General features: G+C 43.1%; 1 protein-coding gene across 3 annotated transcripts in view; it reads right to left on the bottom strand.

The window, feature by feature from the left end:
* Positions 1-16,742, bottom strand: part of wnk4a (WNK lysine deficient protein kinase 4a) — a 64,597-nt gene that overhangs the window by 25,079 nt on the left and 22,776 nt on the right. For all 3 annotated transcript variants that reach the window (XM_050059808.1, XM_050059810.1, XM_050059809.1), the window contains 6 exons: positions 11,305-11,477; positions 10,685-10,905; positions 9,588-9,745; positions 5,341-5,429; positions 4,061-4,280; positions 2,554-2,914 (listed from right to left, as the gene is read on the bottom strand). In XM_050059808.1, coding sequence (XP_049915765.1) covers positions 2,554-2,914; positions 4,061-4,280; positions 5,341-5,429; positions 9,588-9,745; positions 10,685-10,905; positions 11,305-11,477 — 1,222 coding nt within the window. The remainder of the gene's footprint in view (positions 1-2,553; positions 2,915-4,060; positions 4,281-5,340; positions 5,430-9,587; positions 9,746-10,684; positions 10,906-11,304; positions 11,478-16,742) is intronic.

The following is a 16,742-nucleotide window of genomic DNA, read 5'->3' as shown; positions in this document are numbered from 1 at the left end:
TCTAATGACCCCAAACTGAGGCATACCACACACAAACAATAAAAACTGTACTGTTTCACTGTAGATTAACACTGCTCTGGACACACAGGAGAAACCGATTCACGCAGAGCACCAACAAGAATATTTGGGTTTTTGTTTCAGATAAAAACTAAGAGAAACACTTACAGTATGCACACACACACTGTGAGATAAGACTTACAGGGACTGAATAATTGAGTTATTCACAGTTTCACATTTCACTGTACACGTCCCATGTGCTCTGAGATCAGAACAGATCTGTGTTCAGTACAATCGTACAGCTAATGCAGCGAGAAATATTTGTCTCCAGAGGTCATGATGAGTTCTTGATGGGAGCTGAGAGGTCAGGAGTTTAATTTGGCAGAGTCATCTGATGTGAATGAAACTTGAGGGCAGTTCTGACTAAACAGTGGGTTTAAAAGTAACTACCGGTAAGTACATTACTATATATATGGTACTATTTGGGGGGCAGGAACTACTACAGGAACGTCCTCTCGCTCGGCCCTCTCAACCGCCGTGTCTCCACTGAGAGAGCGGAGTAGGAGGAAGGTTCCTGTAAAGTTACCGGGCTCTGTATGTGACGTAATCGTTGCGCGACCTTTTTGACCGGGGCGACGTAGGGACGCCGTTAGCCGTTAGCCGTTAGCGGTGTCTGTAATAACTCCGGTCACGGTCCGTGAAAAAAATATTTTTTCCAGTGGATGTCTTAGTTACAACATGATTGAGCTAACTGGAGTAGTTTCATGTCGTATCCAACAACGGGAGGCTTTTAACAGATGACGTCCTGATGTTAGCTTTGCTGCTGCTGTTAGCTGTCCCTGTCAGCTGATGCTTTCTAGACATCGTGATTTCCCAAAACTGAATAAATACCACACATAGCAACACAAAACTGCTTTGCTAGCTCAATCATGTTGTAACTAAGATATCCGCTGGAAAAAAAAATTTCACGGACCGTTTATTGAGTTATTACAGACACCGCTAACAGCTAACAGTTAGCCCAGTTAATCTACGATAACCATGTTGTTATTTACAAAACGTCGCATCCCGCCTTGAGTATATCCAATCAGCACCAAGTAATCCCCAAGCCCCAGCCAGGAGTTTCTCGGGGCCGTTCTGAGTACCTACTCCGAGGCAAGTTCCGGAACTCTGTCCTTCGGGGGTGGTTCCTGCGGTGGAGACACGTACCAACTGCCCTGGCCCCGTAAAATTACCCCGAAGTTCCTGCGGTGGAAACGGGCCTATTTACTCAAGTACTGTGCTTATGTTCAACGTTGAGGTGCTGTACTTGAGGATTTTCATTTTTTTTTCGGGGTTCCCAAACATTGTCATGGACAAGACTTTACTCTAGATGTTAATTATATCATTATAGGTGGTCCGTGGATTCGAGACGTGAAAAACGAGACTGTAGAATTCCAAGACTTTTCCATGTTTTCCATGACCTTGAGAACCTTGTTTACGCTACTTTCTACTTCAGAGGGAAATACTGTACTTTTCAATCCACTACATTCATCTCCATTTTTTTTAAGCTGAAGAGAGATAGGAGGCCGGGGAAAAGAGAGGGGACGACATGCAGCAAAACACTGTGGGTCAGAACCAACCCCAGCTCACTGCTAAGGACTCAACCTGCACCAGGCGCACACTCTAACAAGTGAGCTAGCGCGATGCCTCATTCATCTGACAGTTACTTGAGTTACAAGTTACAGTTGATATAGTTTGTTTTCGTGGCGTCTTCCTGTGTATTCTTCTGCACTGATCAGGAGTAGCGCTCATAATTTCACTGTGTGCTCTACAATGACAATAAAAGCTTTCTGTTCTATCCCTTCACCGTGACCAATCCCAACTTTAAAATGTATTTTACAGGTGAATGCATCAGTTATATTAACACAGTTGTTTTGCTGCTAACAGTTATGTACTTTTACTTTTTTTTTGTCATAGTCTTGTGTTGCTTGTTTTATTTAAAGTAAAGGATCTGAATACTTTTTCCACCACTGATTTTGATGATACTATATTGTACCAAAGTATTCAAATGTTTTAAACCATACAACCTCATAATGATTTGGTTTTGTTTTAACAACATTTATAAAAGTCACTCGTAAAACTAGAAATGTAAGAACTTGCAGTGCTGCAAATCAGATTGGATAAAAGCACTGATGTCAGCCCGAGTGTTGCCAATCGCTACGACTGATGGCGCCACTGTTGCAGAGACAAATAGATTACTTTCTATTCGATAGAGCCTAGAAACTACCACAATGTTCAAAGTTACTCTGGTAGTTGCACCGTCCACCATTGCCACGAGTGGCGACAGCGACTGCAAAGACATTACATTGATACTCTGAGGTAACTTGGGATAGCTACTGGTAAAAAAACGAGCACTTTATAGGATAGGATTTTTAGGATTAGGATTTTTATGTCATCCAACGGGCTTTAAAAGTGTTTCATGAGCCCTAAAAGTTGAACTGAAAACATGCAAACCACCACAGATGGATGGAGCCTACAAACACTTCATGGTATGTGATGTTATATGAGGCGGCTCACAGTTAGCAGACGACAGGCTGTTGTGGCGGATGTGGAAGTGCTGGTCGGCCTCAGGCTCCTCCGGCTCTGTGGGGAAGTTGGAGCTGACCCCAGAATCCACAGAGCTGGTGACGGGGGACAGAACGGGAGCCGGCGGCGTCAGGGCCGGTGTGGGGGACTCTCTTGCAACAACGTCACTGACTCTTGATAAAGACGGCGGAGGCTCTGGTTCTTCTTCTATGGCTTCTTGCTCCTGCTTCTTCCTCCGCACCTCCGCCTGCCGCCTCAGCTTCTCTCTCTGCCTCTTGATGGCTGCGACCCTGTCCCGTATGGCCTTGGCCACGAGCTTGAAGTCCACCTCGCACACAAAGCCAAGAACGACCTGCATAACAAGACGAAGAAATGGTCAGGGCACAACATGAACACGATGTCCACGGTCCACGGTGTGCAGGAGCGCTGCACTTGGCGACCCGACAACACAGGCTGTAGCAGCAACAGTCAGTGCTTTGATGTGACAGAAGCTATAGTGCTAACAGTGTTTTGTTTTGGGAAATCAACACACACACAAAGTTCACTCTTCTTCCTTGCACAGCCTCTTGTGACACCCAGTCCAGCAGAGTGGGACACTCAGTCCGAACCTGGCTCTCAACACATAGTCAGATTACAGCAGATCAGCCGGACTAGATGTCCCCTGCTGATACCAAATTTGATCTTGATGAAAACTACCACAAAGAGGTAAACAAGCAAGGAATTGTGGCTTGCATTTTCATTAAAAATGACCTCTATGGAGGGGGCTCTGGAGGACACGAGGGCCTGTTTCGTAACAAGCAAGAGGTCCATTATATTATTAAAGACGTGACCTCGGCCGCTTCCTGAGACACGCTCTCACATTTCGAACCACTGATGATTAAATGTTGAGCCGTGCCCTTGACACACTCGGCAAGGCGCTCACTTATGTGCCGGAGCGCATTTCTGCTGCCATAACAGAGCTGTAAAAGAAGCGTAATGATGCCGGGATGCATTAGTGAGGCCGCTCTCACTGTTGGGGGTCAAGTGTCAAAAGATAGATAACTCGAAAAGAAATGTCACCATTAATGTCAGACTCTGTGCTGTGGTGTGAGCTTAGCCTGCGACAGGGTCTCTGAGTCTGGACATTTCAAACACATTCTTACTAAAAGTTACCACATCAGCAATATCCATGGAATTATTAACATTTTGAAACTTTTGATCAGTAATTCAAACATTACAACTCCAATTCAGGCATCTTCTAAACACACTGCACCTTTTTTTATGAGGTGGAATTTGCTGCTTTACTGTTTTAAGATCACTGAGGTCAGTACTAACTCCATATCCAGTCATCTTCCCGCCAGAAAACCAATAAAACGTTATCTTAATAAATCTAGATCAGGAGGCTGAGAACATGTGGGGCCCGGCTGAAGTCACCTCTATCTGTAGATCTGGGATCAATTACCCAATTTCCTCGCTAATGGCTGCAACAAACTAGGTCAGTAAAGCAGTACAGTCTCACCATCTCCTGAGCCACCTCCTCGGGCACGTCCTTGTACAGCTCAAAGAGGAACTCGATGGCGTTGTTGTCCTTGTACTTCCCGTGGAGCTTCTTGGTGTCATCCATGCGCAGCCACAGCTTCAGGCCCGACTTCACCATGTCGTCCTCCTCTGCCAGCTCCACGTGTACGCCGTTGTTCTCCTGGAAGAAGGGGTGATCCAGGAGGTCCTGAATAGTGTACCTGCAGCAGAGTGAGAAAATAGGTCATGTGCTTTACGGCATGCCAGGAACTTAAAGGATTGATTAGCAGTTTTTAAACCCAGATGTTGTAATAATGTGGCTTCTTATTATTTGTATTCATCTGCACCCAACTATACTGCAGCAGGTTTAAGTCCACTAAAAGTGCTTGTTTTTGTCACTGACAGGCTCAGAGTATTATTTGCAGTGTCTGACATAGTTACAGAAAGGATCCCTACAGAGATAGAAGAGTAAGATCCTTTTTGTTTAACCAGGAACACCCCCAAAATCGCTATCACCAAACCCACCAAACTCCATTCAAATAAACAGTAATTTTAGCGTGTATAGAGACAGCATATTCTCACTTCCAACTGTGCAAATTAAGAGATTATTTCAACCAATACAGAGTTGGTGATTGTTGAAACAGTGGAAAGACAATCCAAGACTGTTTTGTGAGTTTTATTTTGCTTCTGTCGTCTTTGAATGAAGTGTGTTTCACGATGACAAAATTACTGCTTATTTAAATGGAGTCTGGTGGGTTTGGCGATAGCGATTTCGGGGGTGTTCCTGGTTAAACAAAAAGGATCTTACTCTTTAACAAAAAGGTCGATCTCTGTAGGGATCCTTTCATAATGCTGCCAGTCATTTAAAATAACAATCTGAGCCTGTTTGTGGCAAAAACAAGCACAAGTGTTTACACTGCAGCCTGGCCACTTGCCACTGGCTGCTGCAGCATTCTTACACAATAATGGACCAAATTAAAAAATTATTGCTTCTATTAGTCACTTAGGCACAAAAACATGGGAAAATAGGAGTCGGTACCCTTTCAGAAATAATTTGTACTACTCTCTGTAGAACCTAGTGTTGAATATTTTGTTAGAGAGTATAAAATATAATCTGATTAGAAGCTTTTCAAGTTTTCTTGTGCTGAAAAAAGTATTTGATGTGCACAAAACCTAAGGCATGTGCTTAGGGATTAGTGCCCTTCATTAAGATCTAAATATACATTATTTATACAATGTTATTTTATTATTCTTGAACACAGTGTTTGTTCTCACACGTACCTTTCATCGTTGTTCATACGAATGCAGCCCTCAATGATCTCCTTGAGCTCTGGGACTTTGACTTTGTAGAAACTGTCAGGTTTCATTCCCTGTGAAAACAATCAGAGGAGTTTTACTTCGTCTGTAGGGCTTCATACTGAATCAACAAGTAGAGGAGGGAGCTTTAAACAGATTAAGTGATCAACCGTCAGCAGCGATCTCTTTTTATATGTTTATCCCACAGTTCTCCTGTCTTACCGAAACACTAACAGCCACTCCCGCCTGCACGGCATATTACCGTAACCCTCTGCTTTGTGACATCTGCCACCAGCCAGCATGACATTCGGCTCTTGCAATCATGTCAACACCAGAGGGGAACAATACCAAGGGTTCATGAAAATGGAAAAAACCCAACATGCTCTTTTCTTCCTCCTTCAAGGGTCTTTTTAAACTCCTGACAGCCGGAGCTTGTACGCAGTTTATCTCAAGGCAGAACATATACAGGCAGGACTACTCACTTATATGAAATAAGGGAGTTTTTCAAAATGCTATCATGAGAGTGAATATAGATTACAGCAGAGCTCCCATCCCTGTAAAAAAAAACAACACTGATAACACAGCAACGAGTCGAGGTCAAAAAGATGTTTGTCCTACAGATACCCAAGCAACAAGCTGATGTCAGGTCAAAACACCCAAATAATTTGATTTAGCAGAAAAAGGCTGAGTGATACACTGCACACATTTCCAAACTGACATGTCACACCGCAACTGCTGTCTTGTTTGTTGTGACCACAAATCATTTTCTCAAGATATCTCTGCTTCCTGTTTAAGTGGGACGAAGCTGTGAGACAGCAGAGACGACAAATGTTGTTTTTTCCTAACAGTAACAAGTGTGCTTGACTTTTTTTTCTGTTGTCTTTAGAGAACGCAGACTCGTTTTGTTACATAATAACTCCACCCAAACACAATTTTGGGAGTCCAAAAAAAAAAAAAAAAAAAAGGCGCAGTCACTGAAAAGCTGTTATCTTATACATGAGATGTGATTTAGTGGATCTGAAGCGGAGCACAGAGGTTTCTTTGTTGGAGCAGTTTGCTTCAGTGTCCTCACACACACCTTCAGAATAAATCAGTTTTCCCTGAGTCCAAATCTAATTAGTGACTCAGCTGCTTTCCTGTGATGACGGAGGTCAAGATAAGATCTTAAGAAATATGCTGGCGTCATACCGACCTAAGTGTTGCTAATGACACTTCCTTTAATGATCCCAATAAATTATTTTATAGAAGAATAAAGTGTTGTAAAGTATTATGTAAAGTATTGTCCACAAGCAAAATGTGGCATTCTTTGACGTAGGTTTAAATTCCACTGTGGGAAATACACTTTATGGCCAGAAGTATGTGGACACCCCTGCACATGTACTTTACTTAAATCTTAAAGGATTACTTCACCCCCCAAAATGATCTTTAAACTTTATTTTTCTTGCATGCCTCCACGGTGAATGAAGAATCCAAAAACTGAGAAAATTCTTGATGAATTGAAGTGAATGGGATGCTACGTTTAACAAACAGCAAAACTATACCAATTTATCCAGTCAAATGCTCTGTACTTCTCAAACACATGCAAACTTTAACATTTAAAGCACTTCCACAGAAACAGTCTCACGCACAGGAAGCAGCAGGCGTGGGTGAGTGACGGCAGAATTTCAGTGGAATGCATGAGCAGAGTGGAAATGCACATGTGTGCCCAGGTGCACTGCTTGTCCATGCATGAGACTGTTAATGCGGAGGTGTTTCAAATATCAAGGTTTTAGTGAAAATGCATTTGTTTGAGAAGTACTGAGCATACTACTAATAGTATTATTAGGATAAATTAGACTTAGATTATTCTGCATAAGTGGTGTGAGAGTTTGTGGACAGATGTTTTGATGTAGTTTTGCTGTTGTTGTCCCCATTTCCTTCAATTCATGGATCTGTTTTTGTATTCTTCGTTCACTGTGGAGGAGGTGCTTTATTCAGTTTTCTTCATGAAAACTTCATGAATTCACATTTTTGGCATGTTGTTGCAGCAGTTAGAGGAAGGTCCTTTCCTGTTTTAACATGATAATGTCCCAGTGCACAGTAAGGGCCACGTAACATGTTTTTCCCAGTCATTAGCAAAGCAAAATAATGCTGAAAATGGACTTGTTCCAGCCTCTGTCTGTTTAGATCAGACAAAACAATACGTAAAGGGATAGTGCACCCAAAAATGAAAATTCACCCATTATGTACTCATGCATATGCTGAGGGAAGCTCAGGTGAAGTTATAGAGTCCTCACAACACTTGCGGAGATGCAAGTGGAGAGGAAGTAGCAACACAACTCCACCTAATGGAGGCTGACGGCGCCCCAGATTCAAACGTCCAAAAACACATAATTGAAACCACAAAATATCTCCATACTGCTCGTCCGTAGTGATCCAAGTGTCCTGAAGCCCCGACATAAAAAGTTGTTTGGAAAAACGTCATTTGAACTCTGTTTTTAGCCTCATTGTAGCCTGTAGCTTTAACTGCCTCTCTGTGCACCGTGCTCACATGTGTGCGCTTGCGCGTGAGACCAGCGAAAGCACATGACCACGCATGAGCGCGGTGCCCATGTCTCACGGAGCGCGGTGCACAGAGACTCTATAACTTCACCTGAGCCTCCATCGGCATGAGAGTGAGAAGATAATGGCTGAATTTTCATTTTTGGGTGCACTATCCCTTTAACTACATAAATGTGTTTTTTCTGAGCATTTTAAAAACCAAACATTGAATCATTATGAAGGAATATAAGCATAACTTGCAGCCCCAGTTGAATAGTGCATCTTTAGAGGATCCAAAATCTTGTAAAAGATCTTTTCAGAGGAGTCAAGGAAGTTATAACAGCAGATTATTGCCGGTTGTTTTAAAATGAGATGCTCAACACTCACATGTGGGTGTCAAGTTTGGGTGTCCACAAACTTTTGGCCATGTAATGTATAAGAGAAGGCATTTATTACCTTTCAATCTATTTATTTGATGTTAATTTAAAACATATTATGAACAAACCAGAGGCAAGTCTGCTCAGCTGTGACCACCCACATGGAAAAAATATGAATATATAAATATAATATGTTCTGCTTTTCATATGTCAAGCTGTATTTCTCACCCTGTCCCCTTTAATAGCAAGTGACTCCAATTACAAGCAAGTCATTTGAGTGGAAAGTTACATAAAGTTTATAGGTTAGTGATTAATGTCATACGTCCATACCATACATTGACACATGACGTCTGCGCTGCACATAGACGTAAAACATAAACAAATCATGAAAGGCAACGCTAATGTGATTTTTGCTCAGTCTTGCTGCACGGGTAAGCTTCTCCGACTGCACATGGAACATTATAATGTTTTGTTGTTTGTGGAGGAGCCAGACCCACTTTGACTTGTTGGCGTTGTTGCTTTCTCACTTTCCAGCCTCCGTCAGACACTGTTTGCTTTGCATATACGACACATACGAAAGAAACTGCCTTCTTTGTGCAAGTAAGAGTGAGACACCATTTCCAACACATATAATTCTACTGTCGCCTGCCTTTGCCCACCATGGCGTCATCGATGTGCTTGGCACCCGGGAACAGCTTGAATTACGGCAGCCTGAGGCCACTATGGTCTTAAAACTTATGACGCTGAGTCTCACATTTCTTCCTGATATGATTTGAATCCAATCAGTTTACATCCCATAAGTGGGCTACAATTCAAGCTCCCTTCATCCTTACACAAATATCTAAGAATGGATATTTAATTTTCTAATAATTCTAATTCTCTTACAATATATTTTTTCCGCAAGGCTTAAGAAGCAGTTCAGACAGAAAATTCTCAGATGTCATTGTCAATGGGTCACTTTCAGGGAGAAGGGAAAATTCCAGTGAGCATGATAGCCAGAACCACTTGTACAGGATCTAAGACACTGGCAATCAGGGAGCCAAACATGTGCGACCCTGCGTCATGATTGCGGGCTGAAAACAGAAATGCGGGCAGATTGCGGCGCAGTTAGCTTGTAATGGACAAAACCGAGCCTTTAATACTCGAAAGGAGGCACGTGTTCCATGTGGGCCCCACTTCTTTCCAAGCACTCAGGATATCCTCACGTATACACAAGACATCCTCCCGGTTTAATTCCAGGGTAGACACGGAAGAAACACATGTGGACAATTACATTAAACACAGGTTGAATCAAAACAAGGTGGTCCCTCATCCCCCTCCTTCCCTTTTACTCACACTGGTGACTTTGCGGTAGATCTGGGCGGCGTTTTGGCACTCAGAGTACGGGTACTCAGAGGTGGCCATCTCCAGGATGCACATTCCAAAGGCGTAGACGTCAACCGCTTCGTCGTACTTCTCCTCGTACATCTCTGGGGCCATGAACTCTGGTGTTCCTGTCAGAGGGCAGAGGTAAAGGTAAACCGTTATTCCACTACTAGAGTGAATCAGTGAAGGAGAGTCCAGCAAGTCTTAAAGTACGCTCACCCAATGTTCTAACCAAAAGGACATAAGCAGCATGTAAAACGTTCATGGATTACAACACTATCAAAAGTCACATGAGATGTATTGATCATAAGACTCTTGTCTTTTAGGCCATAGAGGTCATTTTCACAAATAAGGTCATACATGGCCAAGTATACACCTAAACCTGTGTTTATTGATATTTTGGTCACTCTGGGGAAAGAGAACAAGCTTTTAACACAATATTGACACACCGTATTATCGTCTTTTAAACTTGATATAGCAAACATATTAGCCAACAGTTGCTTAATTCCACATCCAGCAGACACAGAGCGACATCAGCATCCATTTAGAGTCACGTCTCTGGCCACCTGATGAATGGAGTCCAAAATTCACTCTTCTTTTAACTCCGTTTTGGTCTACACCAACTCCTGAGAGAAATATTTGACTCGTAAGCAGCGGAAACGCTCTAGTATGTTTACCAGCTGTATACATTTTTTGTTTTCGCTCCCATTTTTCACAGGTTGAAATACGAGATCCAAGACTGGTCAGAATTAAAGGCTGCTCTAAAATGTGCCGTTTGATCATGCAACACGGTGCCACAGATATGCGTTTGAGTAATGAAGGAACACTGAAAAATGCAGGGAGGAATTTAAACAGAGGCGTCTATGGTTGCTTGTTTGAAGAGGAAATAAAACAGGAGAGACTCTGAAAGACTCTCAAGCAAAACAAGAAGCATTTATGAATTTAAACAGTGGCTCAAGTTAATTTCAGTCTGCCTAGTGGCATTTTATATGTCTTAGTTGTTGTGTTGTAGATGCAGTTTCTTTTTGTCACCAGTGGAAGGAGATATTTGTGAAATGTACACTCACCAATGACACTTTTAGCAAAAGAGGCACTTTTGAGAGTGGCCAGCCCCAGATCTCCTATCTTGACGGAGCCGATGGGGCCGGTGATGAAGATGTTGTCACACTTGAGGTCCCGGTGGATGATGGGAGGAGTGCGTGTGTGCAGGAAGTGAAGCCCTTTGAGGATCTGACGACTCCAGCGCTGCAGCAGCTTCAGTTTCATCTCCTTGAACCTCTTCAAGTACCTAAAACAAAAGGAGGATAAGACTAAACACTCCATTCTGAACATGCAAGAAGAGAAAAGTGCCTCAAAATAATTCATTTCTTATTTTGACAGCCGGGAGGAAGTTTTAAAGCGAGCGAGTTTCCTGAATTCTCTCCAAGAACATTGTATCCCAAGTGGAGCTATTCTTTATTCTGCGCCTTTTATCGCACCTCTTTTAGCAGACAAGCTGTCAAACATGACACAAATATCCTCTTTTCTATGGAGAGTTTAATTTGGAAAAAGGATATCCGCCATTTCAAAAATGTAACTCCTTCTTACAAAAAGACAGAGAGATTAAAATTAACTGCTTTAGTTTGTTTAATCTTTTTAAAAATGTGAAGAGCCGCAGTTTAAAATGGAATAGGATGAAGAGACTCACGTTTTGAGTGTGCCTGAGGTCATGAGTTCAGTCACCAGGATGATGCACTTGTGGCCCTTTACCGTCGACTTCCAGGAGTCGTGGAAGCGGACGATGTTGGGGTGCTGCAGGCCCTTCAGCATCTCCACCTCCTCACTGAAACGCTGTCGCTCCGCCTTGGTCAGCTTACGAGTCTGCAGAGAAAATCACGCTGTTAGGGATATGTTTACCTGCCCAGTTTATCCTGGTTTTGAGTATATTTGGGATATTTACATGAAAAATTAGAAACGTGGGTGTGTCCTGGATTCTTTGACATGTTAAAGAAGTGTTTATGGTGTCTTCATAAAACTCGGCCGTCAATGCAGTAGAAAGATGCAAATACTTTTGAATTCACTGCTACATGACCAGAGGAAACAGGGAAAAACAGCGGTGGCATTTGCTTTTGCTCAAGAGGTAGAAAACCTACAAATATCATAATGTACTGCACCACATTGCACCAATAAAACCTTTCGCTGGTAGGTGACGTAGCGCAAGTTTGTCCGTTTTGACACAGGAATCAATATGGCAGCCGACTGGTAACAAACAATGTCAAATTACAAGGAAACACTAAGATAATTATGTTTCTGAAAACATCTGAGGCAAGAAATAAGCAACGCAGTGACAGAATCTTGATTTATATTTGATCAGCGCTGCTTAGTTTAAGAGAGAAAGAGGGGGGCAGCTCTATCTCTTGATCCGCTTTTATACATTTTGCGACCATGGTGGCAGGCCTTCGAAAGCAAGTACAATCTGTAGAAAGCTCAACAGCCCTATAGTCAGCAAAAATCTGTCCACATTAGACCCTGCAACTGGACATGTGTGAGTTTTTTGAAGATGTTTCGCCTCTCATCCAAGAGGAGGTGGCCTACGATACCACATATCACCCACCTACAATGCAGTCTTGGGATGCCTCCCCAAACGACTTGACACCCATTCTCACCTGGACCCATCTAACCTTAAAGACACACAAGGTGGCCGGGTGGGTCAATGACTCACATGTGACCTCAACAACTCTGTAAGGGTTCACAGTCACCCACACAGAGTTTAAAGCCTGTGACTCAGCCTCTTGGATGAGAGATGAAGTGTCTTCAAGAAACTCAACCAAGTCCAGCTGCCTACGATATAGGCACAAGAAAATGACTCCCAATCTTAATCCTGCCTACAATTGTCTCCGATTGGTTCACTGTTTCTCAAATTGGGGAAAACGGCCAACAATAAGCACAACACCACACCAATCTGAATCACTGAAAAAAAATCTGAGATGTCGTCAGGGATTATGAGGTCTTAAATCAGGCTAGATATTCACACTGCAGCTGCATTTACTGCTCTGCTGGCTTTAATCACCAGTAATAAAAGAAGAGACTGTCGTACTTTCACTTTTATTCCAGTGCCGACATCATCATTGAATTGCTTCACATCATATTTTTTGTTTTACTGTTTATATAGTTACAAGCAGGGGGTTGAGGATGCACTCGCACACATGGCGGAGAATGATCAGAAACCTTGTGAAGGTGTTTACAAACCACAGTACGGCAGTTTATGAGTGCTCCAGCGAGCATATTCAGGTTTCTCAAAAACAGGATTACAGAGCTTATACAGGTATCGTTTTTACATCTGTAAACACACATGATGCGTATACTCCAAAAACCTGATTGCCACCATCATAAACGTACGCATGTAAACTCTCTAGTACAGCTAATAAATAAATAAAGTGACTTTGAGGTGAAACTGTTCTGTTTCCAAGGTACTTTGAAGCGAGACTTTAACGCTAAAATGGACAAGAAATCTTTAAAGACGTGTCGACATCCACAATTTTATGACAGCTGCATAAACTGCATCTGCTGGTGAAAGTCATGTGAAATGATTGGAAGCTCCTCTAAATGGACCTTGAGGTGAGATTGTTTTGTCAACCAGAGAAATGCAGTTGTGTTGACAGTTGAGTTGCAGAGCTCTGGTCCTCTCAGGGTTATGTAAGGTTACGTAAGAAGGTAGCAATAAACAGAAATACACAGGACTAATTTGATAAATCACTGTTACTTTAACTAATGAGCTCGCTGAGGGACTGGAAACCACAAGTTCATCCATCTGGGCGACAACTCCAGTTACATAATCGCATTTATTTTCCAATAAGGGGAGCTCAGATTTTACAAATCTAAGGGGGAGGTTTCCGAAATCCATGTAAAACTGAACCAAACACTGCAATCACGCTGCACGGACAAAGACATTTTTGTGCTTCCTCTTGGATGAATGGTCCAATTTAGCTGCTGTTGGAGTAACTCTGCCTGTGGTGGGTGGTTAGTGGAAAACTCCTGGGAGACTTCAGAGCCATGAATCCTGCATTGAGGCGGATTTCTGGGAAAAATGCTCTGCATATGTTTATGCTTACAATCAACCTGACCGCTACTTTCTCCTTCCTCTCTGCTCTCTCCCAGCGAGTGAATGAGGTGCCGCTGTTGCTAATGCTAAGCTGCTGCATCAATCAGCCTGTTTGAGGACCTGCCCTGTCTGAAGTCACACAGCGCAAGACCCCTTTTACCTGCGTCAGTCACCTGTCAAGCTGTCATATTACAGCAGAAACTTAAACATGAGGGCCTGGGCTCAAAAGCAAGACACAGAGGCAACTTCTGACTGAGAGGTTTGCTTTCTGGTGGATCAGATTATGATGTGAACACAGGCTGCAGCTTGTTCCTCATATGCACAGACTCTGTCAGACTTACTAAATGGTTTGCAAAAAAGGAAAACATTTTAATGTAATGACTATAACCATTTAAAATGTCATCAGGGCTTAAAAGGCTTTTAGATCACACAATTATTCATTCATCTCCTGAATAAGTCAGTTCAACTTTAAAGCTGGGGTGGACAGTTTTATTGGGTAAAAATCCCATAATAATCTTTGAGTATACGTAATTCAAGTGGTCTGAGAGAAAACCAGACTTCTGCTTGACTCTGCTGTAAGGCTTTAGAAAATCGAGCCAGTGACGGAAGACTTTGGCCGATAACAGGTCATGTCAGGCAGAGGGTGTCCCTATTGGCTGTTTTAAAAATGCAGATGCACGCCCCTTTGGTGAAAGCCTGATTCAATGGCGGAGAATCCTGCAGAGAAAGTTGCTACTGCAGCCCTGGCATCAACTGCTCAGGGAAGCGTTTTAGACATGGAGAGAAACTGTTGCTTATGGTTTTAGCCTCCTGCTAACCGGAGCCAAAGGTTAATAGCTGCGGCTTCAAGTTCACGTTTATGAAGCTAACATTAGCTAGCACCTCAGATCACAATATGTTTTCTGCCGAAAGCAAGCAGCAGCTCCAGAGACAGACCCCCAGTCAGCGGACAACCTTAACTCCCCGCCAGATCAGCAAACTTTCTGCCGTTACACAGGTTAGACGCAGTGCTGCTGCCGGCTGCCAGTCTGCTGTGACAACCGGCGCTGGGGGGGTTTGCGCTGGCTGAATTCGAGCCACTTCAGCTGCCGATATGTCTCCTCCCAGACAGTCCCTCCACAGTGGCGGGGAGCGAGGCGGAGAAACCATCGAGTGGCTAGCTAACTCTTGCGTTAATTCTTGGACGGGCTGAACAAATGCTCTTTGGGCAGCTCTTCAATGTATTTAAATTGAGTAAATCAATGTATGAGACACACTAGGTCATCTGGAGGGAGGGGCTCGGGACAGAGAGGGAAGAGCTGCAGGAGGAGGGTGCATTTTTACATTCTGACGTTTATCTATTTATTTATTTTTTGCCTTTCCCAGAAAATTGCATGCCTACATTTTAATCTTATTTGTGCTTCATACACTCAATTAAGTTTTAAGGACCCTCAAGCAAAAATACAGACTAGACACTGAGGTTTATTAGTGCTACAGATTTCTACAGATTTCACGGAAAAAACACACACAACATGACAATTATGTGTGTGTGCAGTTTGTGCGTGAGCCAGGGTGAGTGAGTCAGTGGGTTATGGGTTGATGTGCATCTGGTTATTTATGTATCTAAGCGCGATAACACCAGACCCCCGCGTAGCAAGCTCTATCTCCCATGGATAGTCGCCTGTGCAGCGGCTGTTTGCAGCCCACAGTCAGCGTGACATGCATTAGCTGTGGCACGCAGCCGAGCCACTTGGAGTCTCTGACACTTCCAAAAACCACAGGATCTACTAGAGTTTTGGCATGCTGAATGACATGATTGCAAAATACTAAATGAAGACGACTTTTGGCAACTTCGGACGAGCTCTTGGAGAAACTGAAAACCCTGCTGTGGCAACTCTGACAACACCACTGTTCATAAAATGTGAGCTGTTAAACAAACTAGAGAGAGTTTCATGTGACTCATCGAAAACCTGTTCACCAAAACTGAGGAATTGTTCTCCGAAAAAGTACAAAAAAAAGTGGAAAATGAAGTACAGATGGAAACAACAAAGCACAAGTGTGAGCTGCGTTAACACTGCAGTGCTGTTACGTGATTGCATTGTTATTGGTGCTGGCTAATTTCAGCGTAACAGAACGCCTCCTCCCAGTAAACACATGCACTTAAGCTGTGACTAACAGCAGAAGTAAAAACCAACCACACAGTAGCGCTTCAGTTTGACTGAGATTGTTTTCACATCATGACAGCTACCAATTCATCGGTCTAATAGACATGATTACTTCTTTCATTATTACAGATAACGATAGTGAGTTTCAGTTAGACTTAATGATATCTATCTTTAGTCAGACACCCTGCGGCATTTCCCAAAGAAGGAATCCTCTGTTGAAAGCTGTGCACGGCTTCTATCTAACTTTTCCATAGGATATTTGAGCGCATCTATCTGCCCCCACCTCTCTCTTTCCCCCTCCCCTCTTCGGAAAATGAGGCCAAAAAAACATTGTGTAACACTGGAGACAGCGATGCAGGGGGGGAGCTACAAAAACAAACTCCGCTTTCAGAAGACAAGCAAGATTCCTCTAGATTCAGAGGTGTGTGTCTGCTAAAAGTTCTCTTATACTGTCGTCTCTTCCAGCTGGATGTTTTATTCTTAGCCGCTGCAGCCGGTAGGTGTGTGTGTTGAGTCAGGGGTCTGCTTTAGCAGGGGTTGGAAATATTTGGGCCTGGTGCCACATAAGTGGAGTTACATAAGCAGTGTTGATGGTAGAGGAGCCATCGGTATTAAGAAGTCCCTGTCAGCGCCCCTATTATGACAACCAGGACATGAACACGACAAGTCAGCCAACATTTGCACCAAACCAGGTGGTGTACACTGTGGCTTAATACGGGACTGAATACTTTGCACTGTCCTGACGTTACACTCAGATACAGACAGTCTCACCAGGATTCGAGGAGCTTCCAGTCAGTGTGGACAGACTGTGGTATCTGTAGGAATCTTGACTAAATACAGGCAGAAAAGTAGGGCAAGTGAAAAAATGGATTCACTCATACTACTTATAGCCCTGCGTGA

Source organism: Epinephelus moara, chromosome 13 (genome assembly GCF_006386435.1).
Source record: "Epinephelus moara isolate mb chromosome 13, YSFRI_EMoa_1.0, whole genome shotgun sequence".
Classification (NCBI taxonomy): Eukaryota; Metazoa; Chordata; class Actinopteri; order Perciformes; family Serranidae; genus Epinephelus; species Epinephelus moara.
Note: the sequence above shows the minus strand (reverse complement) of the source record. Positions and strands in the feature narration are given on the sequence as shown.